Below are 21,099 nucleotides of genomic sequence, written 5' to 3' on the forward strand. Positions count from 1 at the left end.
ATTTGCTGCAAATGGCATTAACTACTTGGTCGAACGAATGGGGAGTGCTAAAGGTTCTCATCCGGTATAAAATTTAAGACAACAGGCCTGAGGGCGCCCAGTTGGGCGCGAACCTGGGCTCAGAGCGTCGTCTGAGAGAATTATATTTGAAGAATTAATTTTAAAAGAATTAATCTACTCTAGAACGCGTTTTTGATTCGATAGTGCTAAGCGCTAAATGACGGAAATGGTCAACCACGCCGGCGGGGTTGGTATCGGGGTTCAGAAGTGCTTGTTGTCGCAAGCTGGTTGGCCGCCTCCAAGGCTAGAGTAATCGGGTGTTCAGGATCGTATGTTACCGTTTTCGAGCGCCCATTTAAAATACGGAACCCTAAACTGGAACGGCATTTAAAATTTTGCAAATTAGACCCTTTCATACTATGTAAGTGATATGTTACCCTATGACCTATGACATATTTTGGAACCGATTCAATTATTTTAAATTAAGTATGTTTTTTTAATATTAAGATGGAATAAAAATGTACCCTAACGTGTTTTACCTTCTCTTGTCTAGACATATTGTTACTTAGCACCACATATACAAGGTTTTAGTGACATCGTAACAAATACTGAGGGGGATGATTCAGACCATGATTCTGAGTTAATATCAAGTGGTTTTACGTCGCAAAATTCATGATTTTTTTTTTGTTGTTTCTAAATTATTAGCAATTCTATACTTTTGCGATGGAAATTTCGACTTGATATTAACTCAGAATAATGAGCTAAATCATCCCTTTGAGTATTAGTTACGATGTCACTTACACCCATCCAAGTAAGTACTGGTAGCCATACAAGTACGTATGGTTGTTAGTGACATCGTAACAAATACTGAGGGGGATGATTCAGACCATGATTCGGAATGAAAATTTATGATATTTTTTGTATTCCAATGTGTGTTAACAAACTAACAGGTATGACGGAACAGATTGACGAGTATGTTGTTTTTAGTGTTCATATGAATAACAATATTCTTAGTTATTCGTGAACACTAAAAACAACATACACGTCAAACTGCTGGTTTCCTTTCAAACAACCGTAGGAGGAACATGCTCCACCAGGATGTTCCACTGCAGGTTGGTATTAGTTTTTTTTTTTTAAATACAGATAGACACGGCTCAGGACCGGCAAAATTAATGACGTATAATTAGGAGAGCCGACCATAAAGTATAATATGGGAATGAACCAGAAAGAAAAGAGAGATAAAATTAAAGAAATTGGAATCAAGAATTGGATCTGTTTAATATTAGACCTAAAGATATTAGGCACCAGCTGAGTTGTGGTTTTTCTGAGTAGTCTAAGCGGGTTCCAAATGGTGGGGCGTGAATTTTTTTGGCGAGTTTGCTGTTCTCTTCTTATATAGTTATTATGTTGTTATTTGCGAAAACCTATAATTGGCTTATTGTATAGTTATAACATAATCTATTATTTCTTATGCCGTTGGTTTTCCGAAGAAAATAAAAGTAAAATAAAATAAAAAATAAGAATATTGACATACACAAGAGTAATTTTAAATGTAATGAAGAAATACTGTTGGTTTGATTTAAACAGATCATGAGCGTAGGTATACCTAGGCACATAATCTACTTGATATTCATTTATTTGGTCTAAACTACGTATACAACTTATAAAATTCGGCACTTGTTATACTAACTAGCATTACAATATATTAATATTGTAATGTACTTACATTTATTCACATAAAAACATTAGTTGACGTAAGTTTAATATATACACGTCAAAAAAACTGATAAACATGTTATATATATTTGATTACCCTTTTAAACTGGTTTCATTTTCAAAAAACATTGCATAGTTACAGTAACGGAAGAAATAGAGGTGACAGGCCGTAATTCTCCTGTAATTTTAATTGGATTTTTGAACGTAGTTCTAAAAGTAAATTGTAGCATCTAAATTTGTGTTTTTAAAATAAATACTTTTATTTTTTATTGAAAAAAAAATATAATCACTGTAAAGACTATATAAAACAGCTTTTATAAGTATTATTTTATTGATATGTATCGGATAAATGGAATTTATTGCGCTACTTAGTGAAAATAAGTAAGTATGTGACAATGTATCTGGCATAAATTAATAATAATTAATCCCATTAAAAACGCTCACATGTCGAAGGTTAATATTTTAAACACTTACAGTTAATACATTTTCACAGTTAACTTATGTATTTATGAAAATTCTATTTATGCCTGTATAACAATTAGAATATAATTAACTACAACTTAATTGTTACTGGCGATATTTCTTTATTCTTATTCCTAATTTACTTAAGTATAGAAAGTACGACTGCAATATTTTACATCGGAAATATTTTTAGCCCAAAGTAATATTCGCATTGTTGTATTATTTCATAATGATCTGTTGAGTAGTTAGGGAGTGAAAAGTAACGAAGAAACTTATTGTCACGTACTTAATATAATATTAGTTAGAATTATATATTTTTATATATACTAATATATTTAATCAAAGGGTAAAAAAGGTAGATCAGAGTCCCTCTCTATAAACATAGCATACCATATAATTATTTTTGTGTTGTACTATTATATTTATTAATATATTTTTAACAATCTCTGTGGTCTGGGTGGGGACTTTATCGCAATAACTTTGTGAGACTGTGCTTTGTTTGGTAAGGACTTCGCAGGCTTCAATCACCTGATTGTCCGTAAAAGTAAGATGATTCCGTGGTTTGGCTTCCAACGGCTTAAAATATTGGTCCCGGCTATTAGTAGTAAAAACACCTCCACCAACCCGCAGTGGAGCAGTGTGGTGGAATATGCTCCATACCCTTTCCAGTAGATTGAAGGGAGGCCTGTGTGTGGGAATAATATAGGCTGTTCATGTTATGTATATTTTAATTATTACATAAATATAATGTATAATATTTGCGAGATATGCTGCATTCTAAGCTACAATTTTTTTTGTTGATACTCATCTAAACTTGGGTGAAGAGTTTTAGAATCATTGATCTCCGAAAGAAATAAGTGTGAGAAAAAAATTAAACCATAATTTTTCCATCAGGATGGCCCCAACAGCAAGTCAATCAAACGGCTCTTCGCCAATATTCCGAAATAACTGTTCCGTAAAGCCAGGTGAAGACATCTACATCACCGGCATTTCGGGGTATTTCCCCGATTCAAATTCGGTAAAACACCTAGAAGAAAACCTGTTCAATAAGGTTAGTAAAATATTAAATATAGCTTCTGGCATTTGAACGTGGTAACAAAAAACAAAAGCAAGAATAGTGATTGTTTAAAGTACTTGTTAAAGTGATCCGTCACGTTATGGTGAAATTGCATTCTGTATCATTTCTTGTACGTAGGTTTTGAGTATTATTCCATAAGGTAAAGGCCTCGGTAATCCAGTCGTTGAGCGTTAGACTCAAGATCTGGAGGTCCCGGATTCGAATCCTGGAGGGGACATTTAATTTTGTGAGCCCTAGTTTGGTTAGGATATTACAGGCTGATCAATTAATTGACCGAAAGTAACATGTTCCGTACTGTGTTGGTCCCGGTTACTACTTACTGATTAAGTACGTAGTCGTTACATGACCGATGGCAGGGCGACTTGGCGGTTCAATTATAACCCCTGACACTTACTGACGTTGTTAATCCTCCTCATAACCCACCACATACTAATGGAGATATAGTATTGAAACTAACACTTATTTCATTCATCATCAATAATTTAAGAGCCACGCTCTTGTCGCTGTCGCATTGTCCATGCATTTTTTATTGAAAATAGGGCAGTGGTTTACCTCTTGCCTTCCGCCCCTTTCACTATGATTCTAAAATAAACAAAAATGTAAAGTCAGATGTGAAAACAGAACCGAAATTCGTTGAAAAATGTAACAATTACAGAAATGGCAATAGGAACTCATGACATTGTTTTAAGTTTACGCGGTTATTATCACAATTAAAGCACATAATAACGGGTTAATATAGATTATTAATATAGAGAATCATATCCCCATTTAAACGCGGTAAGAACCCGTTATTATGTGCTTTAATTAGGAACTCATGACGTCACATATTGCTTGTAGATATTTATCTATCTTCGGTACACGTTCATGTGTGTGTGTATTTATAGGTGGACTTAGTAAGCGACGATGATCGGCGTTGGAAGAAATCTCACCCAGAGATTCCTCAGCGAACTGGAAAAATTAACAACATCGACAAGTTTGATGCGTCGTTCTTTGGAATTAATTACAAACAAGCTCACTCTATGGATCCCAGTGCCAGAATCTTCCTTGAGAAAACTTATGAGTGCATTATCGATGCCGGTATGTACTCATAAAACCCTCAAAAACATTTTTTTTTTTAAATTAATATAGCATCGCGACCACAATCTCCTGTTTGTAAGTGACGATGTGGTCTAGGGTGGAGCACGCTTACCTAGCCTTGAAGGCTCTCAGATGATAACGAGTTGGAAAAACAGACGAGGGCAGACAGTTCCAGTCCTTTGCTGTTCGCATCATAAAGGAAGAGCCAAAAAGTTTAGTGCGGTTTAGTGGAATATCCACAACATAAAGGTAAAATGCCTGCCGACGTCTAGTAGTCCGTAGATGAAATGGAGTGAGTGGAATTAACTCGTGAAGTTCCTGCGCACACTCACCGCAGTGATCCTATAAAAAAAACTACTTATTACTATTTATTTTAGATAAATTATTATCGTTTACATATCTCGGAACAATGGACACCCGGACTTTTGGAAGGCGTACTTGGGGTCAAAGCCAACACGTAGAGGCACCTTAAGACAATTTTATCTAAATGTGCCGATGATTATCCTTGTCTGAACTATGGTTGTGCACCCAAAGGCAATCCGCGGTTCGTGTAGGACCATCAGCCGTACGACGCCCACTGCTGAGCATAGGCCTCCTCCAAGGATCTCCACGACGATCAGACCATGGACTTATCTACACGCTTAATGTGTAGGACCTTATTCTTCTGCCGCCTATGTTTATTGCAGGGCAAAGACCTCTCTTCTTTTCTTCCATTCCTCCCTGTTCTCAGCATGTCGTGCTACTGTTCCAGAACGCGATCCAGGTCATCGCGCCTTCTTTTTAGTGATCCTCCAATGTTTTACACCATTTGACGGAACCCACACCATGGCTTTTTAAGCTACTACGTGTGAAGCCCAGTGCCATTATTTGGCGGCTTTTTTGGCTGCGTTGGCAATTTTTATTTTAGAACGTACTATAATCTACATAAGTATCGTAAAGTCACAACACTGACGTAGTCGTAGACCCTTGTCCTTTTAAAATCCGGAAGTGTCTGGAAGGACGTCATAAAAGTAAATTCATAAGTATAAAGAGAGAGATATAATGTATAATATTTACTTTACAGGTGTCAACCCTAGTGAGCTACGGAACACTAGGACTGGTGTCTTCCTTGGAGTTTGTTTGTCAGAGTCCGAAAAAACTTGGTTTTATGAAAAAATGGAGAGCAACGAACATGGAATTACTGGGTTAGTACAATACAGTCGAATTTGTTTATTCGTGTCACAAAAGTTATACAATTATTGCATTATATGTCATAAACAGCAAATACTTAATTTGTTGTGACTAACTTATGAAGCAACCTTCCTACGACGCATTTCAATATATCATGGATCTGTGATATTAGGGTAGGGATACCAATATTAGACCATAATAAACAGATGAGCACAATATTATGTATGAATGACTCAGTTGGCTCGGCTCGACCAAGCACTTCAACTTGGTCGGCATTGCTACAATAAGTCATGTCAAAAAAAGGTGGTTGTACATCTGATTAGCCCAATTAGGAATATAGTCGTGAGCTTTCTGCGTTTTTATGTAACAAAGATTCGAAGTTTAACTATTTATGATGACGTCATGACTCAATATTTCACACTTGTTACATAGATTTGCCGTTTCATATAAAGTATAATCTAGGTCATGATCAACCTACCCTACATACGAATTGTATCGCACCACCAGAGGGGAAGGTCGCTAAAAATGTTTTCTGAATTGTCCTTGATCTAAGTTTTTCCTTGAAATAGAGCATTTTAATACTCATTTAAGAAAGCCGTACACAAAAGTTACAAGTGGCGGTTTATTTTTAAAAGCATGTATTTGTATAGGTGCGCCCGTTCTATGATGGCCGCTCGTATATCAAATTGGCTGGGGATCAAAGGACCATGTTACTCGGTGGATACTGCTTGCTCTAGCTCTATCTTTGCATTAGAAAACGCAGTGGCTTCAATACGTAATGGAGACTGCGATGCGGCAATCGTTGGTGGCGCGAACCTTGTGTTACATCCATGTACATCGCTGCAGTTTGCCAGGTAACAAAAATGTTTTATCAAATCTGTGTTATTAGAGAGTTCTATCTGTACCAGACTTGCCTAGTACAAATGGGTCTTCTGCCAGAACCGTTGTTGTCTTGTTGTGTCGTTCAAGTTACTCGCTTATACGCAGAAGGAAATTATTCTCATTCTGAAACTAAAATAAAAATATTATTTCACAATAATGCGGCTATTTTTAGATTGGGGGTATTATCACCAAATGGCGCCTGTAGGAGCTTCGACAACAGAGCGAACGGGTATGCTCGATCTGAAGCTATCGTGACTTGTTTTCTTCAAAAAGCCAAGGATTCCAGAAGGTATACTTACTACTTGATACATTGCCTCATTTTAGATGTATAGTTACTTGTCTTGCTTCAACTATACGTCCTTCCACATTCACATTTGCAATGGTAGTTTTAAACTGTTTAGTTCAATATGTTCATGCATCTTATCAAATTCTTGTACGGTTCCAGGGTATACGCTCACTTAGTTCATGCGAAAACAAACTGTGATGGATATAAAATGCAGGGCATCACATATCCAGCAGGTCAGGTGCAGAAAATGTTGCTCACAGAATTTTACGACGAGTGTCAAATCCCGCCTTCAAGTCTGGAGTACGTGGAAGCTCATGGCACAGGTACAACTTAATTAAAATGGTGCCGATAAAATCTATAGATTTACTTACACTTTTATATTTTATAGCTTCCTTATAACATTCAGTATTTAAAAAAAGTAACAACAACTTCAAATATGTTTGTTGTTCAAATATTACGTAAAATCACTACTTTCAATTTAACAACGTCTTTGTGGCGTACATACATACATACATAAACTCACGCCCGTAATCCCTAATGGGGTGGGCAGAGCCACAAGTAATCAAAGACAACTTGCAGCCACTGTTGATACGATGTCGTAAGCTGGATATGATGAACCTTATGGTGATAAGGGATCAGCCTATCGCCCATAACATTAGTCCATCATGTTAGAGGACACAATCCCTCTGTCGGTTTTTACGACATGCCCGGGAAGACAAGCAGCTGAACGTTTTCTATGTTTTTTATTTGCTCCCAGAACAGCATAGAAGAAATCATCATAGAAATTATTTGTGGCGTAAATCATTATTATTGCCCGAATACAATACAATCATTATGTAGGTATTTTAATGTGATTTTATGTATGATTATAATTACATATAAACGCATGTTTGATTTCCACCAGGTACCAAAGTTGGGGACCCAGAAGAGCTTAATGCCATTGATGACGTATTCTGTATGGAAAGATCAAGTCCCCTCTACATTGGATCAATTAAGTCTAATTTGGGTCATACTGAGGCCAGTTCAGGACTCTGCTCCCTTGCAAAGGTATTTAAAACATTTTACATTTGGTATTGAGTTTGTGTTGCAAATGATAATAATTTTTATTCAGTATTATTTTCAATGTGTTACGTTATTTTTAAATTTTATTTCAGCTTTGCATAGCTTATTCTTCCGGGTATATTCCACCAAACATTCATTTCAAAGAAGCTCGAGAGGGTATCCCTGCTTTGACTGAAGGCCGAGTCCGAGTAGTTACTGAAAAGACTCCTTGGAACCGAGGCATGTCAGGAATCAGCAGTTTTGGCTTTGGAGGAGCCAATGGACACGTGCTTTTAGAAAATGTCGCTAAAAATAAGGTGAATATTGATAATCGAGTATTTAATAATAATAATAATAAAAAAGTTGAAGTTGTATTTCACTAGTCCAAGAACAAAACAGGTATTATTATAAGTATTATATTTGTATTACTATAGCGATTGTAACAAGTTCTTAATGACTATGATAATATTTTATTTCAACTGAAGGTTAACAATGGACAACCAAGAGATGATCTACCCAGGCTTGTATGTATATCTGGTCGCACAAAATCCGCAGTGGAAAAGATATTTGAGGACTTAGAATCCAGACCCATAGATGTCGATCAAGTTCGGTTGTGGCATGCTATCCATGAGCGCGATATAAACGGCCATGATTTTAAAGGATATATCGTATTAGGTAAGCATTCCATAAGTATCATTTGTTCAACTTTGGAGGAAGTCATCCTCTCTGCTTTCGACGGTCTTGCCCCATGTTCAGTAAAAAAAAAAAACAGTTCCAATTTCCTAATACTATAAGATAAATCAAATCTATATAAAAATAAATGTCTTTAAAACAGGTTCCAAACCAGACAGGAGTGTAAGGCTGGCTCGTGATATACAGCATGTGTCTAGCTCAAAGCATCCGGTGTGGATTGCTTACTCTGACCTAGGATCAAACTGGGCTGAAGTAGCTCATGAACTTATGGCTATATCTGCGTTTGCATCTTCTATTCAAAAGTAAGTATTTTTTTCTAATTCACTCTCACATTTCGATGTTATACAATTATTATTTGTACGTTTTATATTATACAAATCAACAAATAATAGAAACTTATTATTCTATTTTGATGATACCCCTTTAAATTCAATCTCGTAAAAAGTTTTGTATGATACTTTGTATATTCAAATCAATCCCCGTAGTATGAGTATGCTTGCAACTTTTTAGTCAATAGTTTGCTCATTCATTATGTCACGCACGTTATGCAGAATAATACTCACATAACTACAAATGTTTTAATTTTATATTTCTAGGTGTCATAAAGCGTTAGAACCCAAAGGTTTCAACTTAATCAAATTAATTAATGATGTTAGTTCTGGAAAATATGCCAGTGGTCAATATTATATGGTTGGAACTCTGGCGGTTCATATTGGTCTAACAGATGTTTTGGAAACTGTTGGAGTTAGACCAGATTACATTATCGGTGAGTATACATTTATATTCAAGTATTAAACAGAAGGAACATCATTCCAACACTTTCAAAATAAGACGTAGGTCAGAACTATGTTGTAGTGAAAAAACTGAATGTCCTACAAACAACAAAAAATATTTGATATTTTTTCCAGGACGTGAAATTTGTCAATTAGGCTGCGCGTACGCTGATGGATGTTTAACTGTTGAGCAGGCTATGTTGGCAGCATACAGTGTAGCAATGGCATCGAAATATGTATGCAATGAAAGTTCTATAGAAGAAACCGTGACTAGCATTTCACGCAATGCCAAGGAAATTGGTAAGATAGCATGTGTTGTAAATATTGTTATAGTAAAAATATAAATCATAACTTTGTACGTTTTCTTCATATTTTCATATAATTAAAATAGTTATTAAATAATTATTATTTGCAGCTCCCATATTGATGCAGTACTTGAGAGAAATAATTTCTTCACCGAAAACTCGATCCGAGCGCTGGCTGTCGACATCCATACCCCAATCTCAGTCTCAGAAATTAATTGCTAAGTTGTCGTCTGCTGAATATCACGTCAATTGCTTAACAGTAAAAGAATTTCATAATTACATAATTAATACACATATACATTTAGAACTAACATCCGTGATTTCAAATGTCGTGGACAGCAAACTGAAGATAATTTGCAGCCACATTTGTGCTTCGAAGAGTAAGGTTAGGTTAGATAGAGATAAGGTCAGTCATTGATCTGACAACCCACGCGAGAGAAAATTGGAAAATACGTTCATGTTATAATCTCGGCTGCAGTGAACTTGGAACATGATTACTTGTATAGTCGTTCAATTCAAATACTTGCTGTTTTATTTTAAGAATATGCCTGTATTATAATTTATCTTACTTTCTACAGGGTCCTAACGTATTTGAGGAATCGTCGGGTCGCATCCAATCAAATGCAGTGGTCATAAACTTCGGACTTTCAAACCCTTTGCTTTCAAAGGATAATAATATTACCTTAGTTGATAGCGAAACGAATTTAATATCTCTCCTTTCTACTTTAGGAAGGTAAGATATTTTCATGGTTTGTGAAAATTAATGTTTTTAATTAATCCTTGTTTTGAATATTAATGCAATCACATAACTTAAAGTGATGATTATATAATAAGAGAGTGTCTGTGACTTTGTGTGGCCTGTATGGGAGTGAAAGAGCTGTGTGTATGTGATTATAAAAATGTAATACGCCCTTTTATACGAAACTTCTCTTTGGCACACCTACCACCCTATGTTATAATCACCTATCATTCTCTGCAACATATTTGATAACTTACTATAATACTGTAGATAGTGTACCAAAGATAATGCGTGTCGTCAAGCAGAAAAGGAAGCTCGTATTTGTAAAGCATTGAGCATTGGCGGAAGTCTTACGACAACATGTTTATAGGCTTTCCATTAGAAGCAACTACGGGGTTTTGTTAATTCTGCGTTTTTAAAGGATATATTTTCTCACATATTTGCATTCCAGATTGTTCCAAGCTGGTCTTAATCTTCAATTAGCGCAAATCTATCCTCGCGTACAATTCCCCGTCGCTCAAGGCACGCCGATGTTAGCACACCTGGTGGAATGGGAACATAGTGAACGTTGGTGCGTATTGTATGGGCCATGTTGCCTAACTTACATAAAAACAAATTCTACAAGTTTTCGTTACGGTGTCACTGACACCCTCCCTGTATATTCTGTACAATTCCGCCTACCCCTTCAGGAATACAGGCGTGTTGTTGTGACTGTTCGTCCTTACATTACTAGCACATCTTTTTTAAATTTGCATTATGATCGCACTACCGCGTACAGCATGTGTCTCTAAACATCTTCAACCTCATATTAACCAGGTTCCAGCCAGTGAAAGTTCAAAATTAGCGATTATCGAAGAACGATTCTGGCTTTTACCGTCATCGCTTAGTAAATTTTAGATTCTACCAGAAAAAAAACTAAGAATGCCGTAGAACTAGCTTTTACAATAGCATACACCATAATATTTATTTATTTTTTCACACAGGAACGTGGTATTGTATGGTTGTAACAGCAGTATTAAAACCTCCGAGAAAACTGTGAAGGTGTCTTTACAAGACGACCACACTGAATATTTGTCTGGACACACTATTGATGGTAATTATAACATAACAAAACCTATACTGTTTTCATAATAATTAGTTAATTTAAACATTGCTAAAGTTATGAATTCCTACAGTTCTAGCATACTTAGCGAAGCGAAATATTTTAAGTATTTAGTTCATCATGCGACGGATGTAGGTTAGTAGGAACCTACCTCTTACTTCTCCGATTGAGAATAAAGTCGTAAGCTTATCGAACTGGTCTTTTTAAGTTTACTGAGTCGATCAAATATTTGTATTCATATTTGATGTATTTGAATATAAAGGTCGTGTCATATATCCTGCTACTGGTTACCTTATCCTCGTATGGGATGTACTGGCACAGATGAGCCAGCGCATCTACGCAGAGGTATCGGTCGTCTTCGAAGATGTCTACTTCCAGAGAGCCACTAATATGCCTAAAGACGGTACTGTCGAATTCACAGTTGTGATACACAAAGGAAGTGGAAAGTTTGAGGTAAGTTTTATTGCAAACCTAATTACATCTTTAAATATTTTTTTTTCACAAGATTATTCAAAATCTTTAACATATGTATTGATTAAAGAACGCAATTGACTAACTCCTCTAATGACCTCTGTGGTATAGTGGTTGAGCGCTTGTTTCACGATCTTGAGATCCCGTGTTCGAATCCCGGTGGGACCATATCACAAATATCAGATTGTGATCTCTAGTTGGTTACGAGATTACAGGCTGATCACCTGATTGTTCGAAAGTAAGACGATCCGTGCTCCGGAAGACAAGATTAGCTGTTGGTTCCGGTTACTACTTAATAATCGAAGAAAGTAGTCGTTTAATGAGCCATGTACAGGGACCCTTGGCGGCTCAATAGTAACCTTGACTTGAGGTTTATAAGGTTGGTAAATCCATCTCACAGCTCAAAGGATAGAAGAAGATCTTGCTTCTATTTTTTTATTGTAATTCTTTTTACCAACAAATTAATATTTTTTTCTAGATTACCGAAAACGGAACGCCTGTAGTAACAGGCCGAATATACGAAAAAAATCGCGTGGGACAAGAGTTTAGAGCACTCCCACCAGAATCTAAGGAAGACACTGCCGTTTCTGTATCCAAACGCATGAATAACAAAGATTTCTACAAGGAACTGAGTCTCAGAGGATATCAGTACAGGTAGGTACCTTTAGTAGATGCAATGCATATCCGTAGATGCACATTTTCCGAATAATGCTGTATGGGGTAAATTCATGAATCGCTACAAGAATTATACGTAGGTAACAACAACCAGCAATTCGATCATAATTTTATATTTATTACGTATTTAAGGCATATATACTACCTATAATTGCAAAACATTAATGTAGAGAAAATAAACAATTTAATGTTAAATTGGTTTATGTGGTTTTCTTAAGGCACTAAACTTAAGAATAAGAATAAGAATAAAATATATTTATTGCCAGTAACAATTTACATTTAACTTTGTTAATTACATTTCAGTGGTTTGTTCCGTGGTGTAATAGAATGTGAGGTAGATGGCCAGTATGGTCGACTCTTATGGGACAATAACTGGGTATCATTCCTGGATACAATGTTACAAGTGAAAATTGTTGCCCACGATTCCCGTTCACTGTATGTGCCAACCAGAATAGAGAAAATATCCATAGATGTCGAGGTACATAACGAGATAACTAATAAACTTGAACTTAGTGAAGTTCAGAAGTCTCTGGAATTCCGTGCTTACAACGATTTGAACATTACAAGGTATCTAGTCATAATATGTAAAAATAATGTAATAAGCCTTACATCACTGCATCAAATTAAGGATATAATACACAGTCCACACATAATTATGTTACAGAGCTGGGGGTGCAGAAATTCGGGGCGTACACGTCACTGCTATTTCCAAAAAACCTGCTCTTGGAATTCCTGTATACGAAAAGAACGAATTTGTACCTAACTGTAGCAAAGAAGTAATTATGGTAAGCAATTACGAACATATAGTATTATAAAAATGGTTTTATATTACAATTCATTATTATGTATTTAAATAGTTTGCAGATAGTCTACGCGCTAAACTGCAGTTGATTTTGGAAAATGTAAACACATACAAATTCAAGACTATAGAACTTGTGGACGAGGAATATAAAATTAATAGTCTTGAACCAGTGATAGAAATGGTTAGTGACATATTGAGTGATCTTCCTCTTATACAAGCTGAACTTCTTGTTTTAAGTGAGGAAGCTTTGACACTACCGCCAAATGTTACAGTTTCTAATAAGAAAATTGCAGGAGAAACCAACACAGTGTTGTTTATTGCAGCAAATCTTTTAAAACGATCTATGGTAAGTTAGTTCCCTATTTTACATCTTTTTCTTTTAATAAATAGTATTATGCTTGTTATATTATAAAATCATGTAGTTTTCTGGTACTGACGTGTAAAATCATGTACACTTTTAAAATCAACAGGTGCTCGAAGAAGGTACATCAACGTTGAAAAATGATTGTTTTGTTCTGAGCCGTGAAACCATTCGTCCTGATATTACAAGATTATCTCATATGTATGACTTTGTAACCGAACATTTTACTGGTTCAGAATATCTAATTATGCTGCGAAAGAAACATAATCCTAAATCGGCAAAATATATCGAAATATTGACAAACGACCATACATATTCTTGGATCGATAAAGTAAAGGAAGGAATTAACGATGGACATAAAATTGTGCTTTACAATCAAAACGAAAAATATAATGGTCTACTTGGATTAGTGAACTGCTTAAGAAAAGAACCTGGCGGTGAACTAATTTATGGTGTTCTTATAGCTGATCCTGAAGCACCAAAATTCAATCCAAATCTTAAAATTTATAAAGAACAGCTGGATAAAGAATTATCTATTAATGTATTTAAAGATGTAAGTTATTAATTATATACTATATTTAATGACTCTTTATTATAATGATATTGATAGTTGTTATAATGTTAAATGTATATTCAGGGTCAATGGGGCACGTACCGTCATCTCTTACTGAAGGACCTGGATACAGTCAAGGCAACACATGCGTATGTCAACACCGCAACTATCGGTGACCTCACGTCATTGCGTTGGTGGGAAGGATCCATTGCCAAGGATGCAGTTTTAAACAATTCTACGACAAAACTTGTACATGTAAGATATTAAAATGATTTAAATTTACATCATTGTTCAAGGAAATAAGAAATATTATTTCGTCGGCTGATCATAAAATTTTCCGTGTAGAGTTCCCTTTGGACTCAAATTATGATCTAACAAGATTTTTATACTATAATAGGTTGATATTGTCGAATCTTCTGCCCTTTCATTAGAGACCATGATGATAATGTTGGCATAATCATAAAAAAATGATGTTTTATGAAATATAGGCCGATCAGAAAGAAACGTTTATTATAAAGGGACACCACAGCAACAAATATAAAACAAACAACAAATATACAATAAAAACACGGAGTAACACACAACTTACAATCAAACACATAATAAAAAATAAAAAACAACAACATACACAAGAAACACAAACAATCAAGTGTATGGACTGGTCAACGATGGTGGTGGTGTCCTTTATAAAAGGGCCTCACTCAGCATAAGCCGCGGCGCGATCACTAGCTGGGAAATTTTATTTTTATTATTTATTTAATATTGAAAAACTGATTTTCTGTTTGTCATAAGGTTTACTATTCGGCGATGAACTTTCGCGATGTGATGACAGCGATGGGTCGCGTGACGTTAGATGCGGTAGCTCGAGGTCGACTAGCTCAAGATTGTGTGCAAGGCATTGAAGTTTCCGGGCGAACTACCAAGTAAGCATTCGTTTTGGAAAAGTAGAAAAAGCTCACAAATACCAAGTGATACTAAATATTTTTCTTAATAATTGTACTCAGATGTCTTAAACGTCAGATTTTTGTACAAACAAAAAACAAAAAAAATATATGTAAAACATTTACAGTGGATGTCGCGTTATGGCTATCTGTGAAAGAGGCATTAGCAACATAGTCCAGACAGATGAGAGCCTCATGTGGCCAATCCCCGACGAGTGGACATTTGAAGAAGCAGCAACTGTGCCTGTTGCTTACGGCACTGTTTACATGGCTTTAGTCAGTATTTACGTTTTTGCTACACTTTTTAGTTTTTTAAAAGGGTATTATGATTTATTATTTAAATATAAAATATTTAAGTTACCGCGAAATCAATTTAATTAGTTATACTCTAATTATTTATTACGCTATAAGTAGGATTGTTTTACAGATAATGATTGGCAAAATTCGTGGCGGCGAATCGATCTTGATCCACGCTGGTTCTGGTGGTGTTGGTCAAGCTGCTATTAGCGTAGCTCTTCACCACGGGCTAGAGGTGTTTACAACAGTGGGTACATCTGCCAAGAGAGCCTTTGTTAAGAGACTCTTCCCACAACTTAAAAGTAAGATGACTCTTTTCCATACGCATTTAGATGAGGCTAATACTGAGGTCGCTAACTGTGCAACAGCGGAGGCTGAATAAGAAATAAATGGCAATGGACTCTTTTCATGATTGTCGCTGTGGTCAAAGCCCAATATAGTCATATATATATATATATAGCAACAAACCCATGTACTCACTGACACATATTAACCATTTTATGATGTGTTCGACCATTTCATGAAATGGTCATATTTCATGAAATAGCCAACTTAAGTTGACCATCTTTAAAACGTCAACGTTTAATGATATTCCAATCAACGTTTGGCCATATCGTTAATGTAGGTAGTATCCATACTATGTGGTGTAACAAAAATGCGAATAGTCGATTAATTTCTTAAGTTCAAAATTATGTACCTATTCGATATGGAAAATTGTACAATTACATTGATTCATCTATTATAATATCAATCAAGTTTTAATATAATCGACACCAGCGCCACTACCGGTGGATAACGTTACTAATTTTACGAAATGATTGCCAACGTTTGGCCATGTCATGAAGTAATCATGCATAATATGCATATTATAGTTGCTCATGTCGTTAAACGTTTTGTATCCATTGATCTGGCCAAACTACATCATGATGTGGCCAACGAATGAAATGATCAATTCTAAGATTTGGCCACGACATATATATAATATACATAAATATATTTATAACTAATAAATCTTACAGATACTCACATCGGTAATTCTCGAGACATTTCGTTTGCGCATATGATCCAACGTGAGACAAATGGAAGGGGTGTCAATGTGGTCCTCAACTCTTTAGCAGACGACAAACTTCAGGTAACAAAAAGAATTAAAGTATATTCTTACAAAAAATACCTATAGTTTTTTTTTAATGATACAATGATTATGTCAAAAGTTATTATTGCTAAGCAACTAAGAATAGGTATTCATGATAAAAAGGGAAGTCACGTACAAATCTCATTTTTTACAGACATCAGTCAAATGTCTAAGTCGCCGCGGCAGATTCCTTGAGATTGGGAAATATGATATCACCATTAACACGCAGCTAGAAATGTGTTTCAGCAAGAAGGAAATCTCCTTCCACGGTGTTATGTTAGATTACATTTATGATGAGCAGTGTTTGAAGTTGAGAAAGGTTAGTTGATGTTTAAAAACTAAATATCTTTAATTAAAAATATTATTTCAGTTATTCAGAGATATAAGTAGTTAAAATTATGTTTTTTTCTTAATTTGATAGCCTGACTACAACATAACATTTTCCTTTTTGTTTTTCAACATCATGCAGAAACTAGGAGAACTTATTTTGAGTGGTATCGCAAGTGGTGCAGTGCGACCTCTCACCTCTTGCACGTTCGATAAGACAAATGTGGAGGCTGCATACCGATATATGGCTGCAGGAAAACATATTGGAAAGGTAGTATGTCATAAAGATATATTTAATAAAGAATATTGCTTGCTTGGCTACTAAGCAATAAAGCCACTGATAATACATCTTTCATCCACATTCAACTTATTGATCCATGAAAGTTATGGAACCTCTCATCATTGTATTTATTTGAAAAGTGGATCGTATTTGATCTGTTTTTATATTTGCAGGTGATTATTAAAATTCGCGATGAAGAACCACGAACACATGGCAACATCGTTAAACCTACTCATAATGTTATCGATGCTATTCCAAGGTGAGCTTTTTGCGGTAATAATGTTAAAACTATTTGTAAAATAAATTCAAATTATTGTTATATTGTCTGTTTTGAATTATGTAGCAGCATTGGAAGAAATCTTAAATTCTGGGTATTTCAGGTATATGTGTGTCGACGATGAAGTGTACATTCTAGTTGGAGGTATGGGAGGATTTGGTCTTGAGCTTGCCGATTGGCTGGTGCTGAGAGGTGCGCGAAAACTACTAATGTGCTCACGAAGAGGAATTTCGAATGGTTATCAAGCATTTAGGATAAGGTAAGTTCGTCAAATATTTGTGTTTATTTTAAAATAGAACTAAAGGTTACAACACAGGTTGAAACTTTCATTATATTTTTTACCAGGATATGGCAATCATATGGCACTGACGTCCAGATTTCAACCCATGACGTTACAACTGAGTCTGGTTGTAATGAAATGCTTAAAATGGCTGCTACAATGGGACCTGTGAGAGCCATTTTCAATTTGGCGGTCGTTTTGAACGACGCGGTGTTCTCAAATCAAACATCTGACACGTTTAAGAACTCATATGGACCAAAAGCTTCAACTACAATTCATCTCGATAAGCTTTCTAGAAAACTGTGTCCGGATGTAAAGTAAGTTTTTTTACATTAACCACTTCTTACTATTTTCTTTATTGTCCCTCACCTGCTTTTAGCATTTATTGTCTACGCTACCAAAACTATATCTAAATGATATATATTATACTTCTTACAGAAACTTTGTGGTGTTTTCTTCAGTATCTTGTGGTCGTGGTAATGCTGGTCAAACCAATTATGGTTACTCAAATTCTGTGATGGAAAGAATTTGTGAAGAACGAAAAAGTCAAGGTTTTCCAGCTTTAGCAATACAATGGGGAGCTATTGGTGATGTACGTGATATTACTAGAATTAATATAATAACACATTGAAGTAAATGAAAAGAAGAATTGAATCAATCAATAAGTAAAGAGAAAATCAATAATATATACTTTTATTGTAGGTGGGTTTAGTAGCGGATATGCAAAATGATAATATTCAACTTGAAATCGGTGGTACACTACAGCAAAGAATTTCATCATGTATGCAAGCCATGGATAAGTTCTTGAAACAGGACGCTGTAATCGTATCATCTATTGTAGTTGCTGAGAAGCGACTTGCTGGTGCTGGCAGTGGAAGTATTAATGATGCTGTTGCTCAAATTATGGGTAATATATAATATAATATCACTAATGTACTTATTTAATATCATTTGCTCTATATTAAGGGTATTATTCACTCATAATATTATAATTTGTTTAATCGTTATAAAGTTATCCTAAATTGTATGTCTAGGTATTGCTGATTTGAAGACGGTGTCACATCAAGTGCCACTTTCTGAGCTTGGAATGGACAGCATAATGGCTGTGGAAATAAAACAAACACTCGAAAGGGAGTTTGAAGTTTTCCTTTCGGCACAAGAAATCAGGACAATAACGTTTTCAAGGTACTGAATTTACCATATACATTATGCTTAATTATTATTTGTTGATGTCTTCTGAAAAGTTAGTTCGACAAAATATTTTGTAAATTATTTTTTCTTATTGTATGAATGATTGAGATTTGATTTATTTGTTTAATCTCAGGTTGATTGAATTAGACCAGCGTGATGGCGAAGAAAATACAGCTGTAGTTGCTGCTAAACAAACAGCAACCACACCTAATGGACTAGTGGCAGTACTTATTAAGAACTTTGGAGATGAGAAATTGTCTGTTAAACCTTTTATTGATATGCCTACACTAGCCAGTAAGATTGGAGTGAGTAAATTTACTGCATAACGAACAATCATTTTTGGTTTTGTAAAATATTCTTTAATTTATTGTGTTTCTTTACAGAACCAGAAATCTGATAAAACTATTTTCATGCTACCCGGCCTAGAAGGTTGTGCAACAGCATTGGAGAATTTGTGCAAAAAGTTAGAAATAAATGCATGCGTAATGCAGCTTGGTTTAAAAGACGTCAATGAAGATATGGATCATATGGTGCAAAAGTTATACAAGGTACATTTTTGTTGTACAATTACCAATGTAAGGACATACCCCATAAATTACATAAGCAGAACCCCCTTTCATCTCCTTTTTTTGATCTTATATAATATGTTAATTAATACTAATCCTTCCGGTTGGCATCTTGTTGTTGGTTAAGTTCTACTCATATTACAACTCCAAACACCAGAGGAACACCCATCGTATCGAGAGAAGCTGATAATGTTCCTGGTTCTTCCCCACTACACTCTTCATTGATACAGGTTTCATAAAAGAAAAATATATAAGTTTTTTTCTTTATTTTAGATTGTGAAGTCGCGCTTGTCACCAGGAGAACCTTTCTACTTGCTGGGATACAGTTTTGGAACCTTGCCAATATTAAAATTGACCCATAAATTAGAGAGTGAAGGTATTGTATAATTCACATAAATAATTCACATTTTATTATTAATTATTTTTTGCTTAATTCTTATTTTATTTTATAGGTCACAAAGGAGTGGTATTTTGTTTAGACGGATCACCAGACTTCATGAGAACTATGATAATCAGTATTTTCGGTGTTGTTGATGACGTCACTATGCAAAACAGTTTACTCATATACAACATCAGCAAGATCGCTCCAAATACGAATATGACTGAAGTAATGGCTAAACTTCAGGGAATTCAATCTTATGAAGAAAAAATCAAATGTTCTTTGGCTATTTGTTCAGACAAATTAAGCTACTCTACCAAATTTATAATTGACGTATGTAAAGCTACGTTTAACCGAATCAAATGTAGTTTAAACTATGATAAGGAAAACCTGATATTAAAATCTCCCATAATTCTTCTACGGGCGAAAAATAATATAGGTGACATTCAATTTGACGAAAACTATGGCGTTGATAAATTTACAAATAACAAAGTAATTACACATTTCTTAGATGCTGATCATATAAGTATAGTTGAACATGATGATAGTGCTAAAATCATAAACGCAACTATTGGTAATTATGAAAAATGTATAAAGAAACTAGATGGTGTTACAGGAACTATTGGAAAAATACGAACTATTGCTCTTTAAAAAATATAACAGTTTTTGAAAAAATAAAAATAAAGTAATTATAAAGTAAATAAATGTATTTTTTTGTTGTCTCTTCCTTATTTATACCGATCAACTTTTATATTAATATATATATATTTATTATATTTTTTATGTTCCCGCACAATATTCGACAAAATCGTGTCATGCGGAAAGCCACGGGAGCCCCGTGGTTCCTTAGCAATGAATATCTGTATTTTGACCTAGGTCTGACAACTTTTGCCCAATGGCACCACCCAAATCCCCTGATAGTTCCGGCTTCCGAATACAACCTGCTTAGGGACGGTACTGAAAAGTATCGGCGCCCGAAGGACGTAATATACAATCCCGACCGACAGAGGCGGCTAATGAGCACGCGACAACAAACACTTCAGAACCCCCATACCAACCCCGCCGGCGTGGTCGACGATTTCCCTTATTCAGCGCTTATTGCTATCGACTCGCTAGAGTCAAAATTAAATATTATCCTCTCAAACGACGCCCGGAGCCGAGATTCGCGCCCAACTGGGCACCCTCAGTTGTCTAAAATGTTATTCCGGGTGAGAGCCCTCAGTGCTCCCCATTTGTCCGGCCA

General features: G+C 35.3%; 1 protein-coding gene across 1 annotated transcript; it reads left to right on the plus strand.

Annotated features, from left to right (window-relative positions):
* The first annotated feature begins 1,065 nt into the window (after positions 1-1,065).
* Positions 1,066-20,561, plus strand: LOC126369762 (fatty acid synthase-like). Its single transcript, XM_050014324.1, has 40 exons — positions 1,066-1,112; positions 3,073-3,229; positions 4,141-4,333; positions 5,397-5,517; positions 6,154-6,357; positions 6,558-6,674; positions 6,831-6,994; positions 7,576-7,718; positions 7,826-8,029; positions 8,198-8,387; positions 8,548-8,707; positions 9,002-9,171; positions 9,314-9,478; positions 9,594-9,742; positions 10,062-10,216; positions 10,674-10,793; positions 11,206-11,315; positions 11,587-11,777; positions 12,274-12,449; positions 12,774-13,037; positions 13,135-13,255; positions 13,328-13,618; positions 13,743-14,186; positions 14,271-14,441; positions 14,979-15,109; positions 15,256-15,403; positions 15,555-15,726; positions 16,444-16,556; positions 16,711-16,875; positions 17,026-17,154; positions 17,337-17,422; positions 17,544-17,699; positions 17,786-18,037; positions 18,159-18,312; positions 18,423-18,627; positions 18,755-18,905; positions 19,045-19,216; positions 19,295-19,459; positions 19,751-19,853; positions 19,930-20,561. Exons 1-40 carry the CDS (start codon positions 1,099-1,101, stop codon positions 20,505-20,507), a joined length of 7,074 nt encoding a protein of 2,357 aa, XP_049870281.1. The 5' UTR covers positions 1,066-1,098; the 3' UTR covers positions 20,508-20,561.
* Positions 20,562-21,099: the final 538 nt, after the last annotated feature.

The sequence above is a fragment of the Pectinophora gossypiella genome, chromosome 9, assembly GCF_024362695.1.
Source record: "Pectinophora gossypiella chromosome 9, ilPecGoss1.1, whole genome shotgun sequence".
Classification (NCBI taxonomy): Eukaryota; Metazoa; Arthropoda; class Insecta; order Lepidoptera; family Gelechiidae; genus Pectinophora; species Pectinophora gossypiella.

Coding starts and splice junctions, on each gene's coding strand:
- LOC126369762 (XM_050014324.1), top strand. Junction 10,794..11,205: donor TGGGAACATAGTGAACGTTG/GTGCGTATTGTA, acceptor TTTTTCACACAG/GAACGTGGTATTGTATGGTT. Junction 14,187..14,270: donor CTATTAATGTATTTAAAGAT/GTAAGTTATTAA, acceptor ATGTATATTCAG/GGTCAATGGGGCACGTACCG.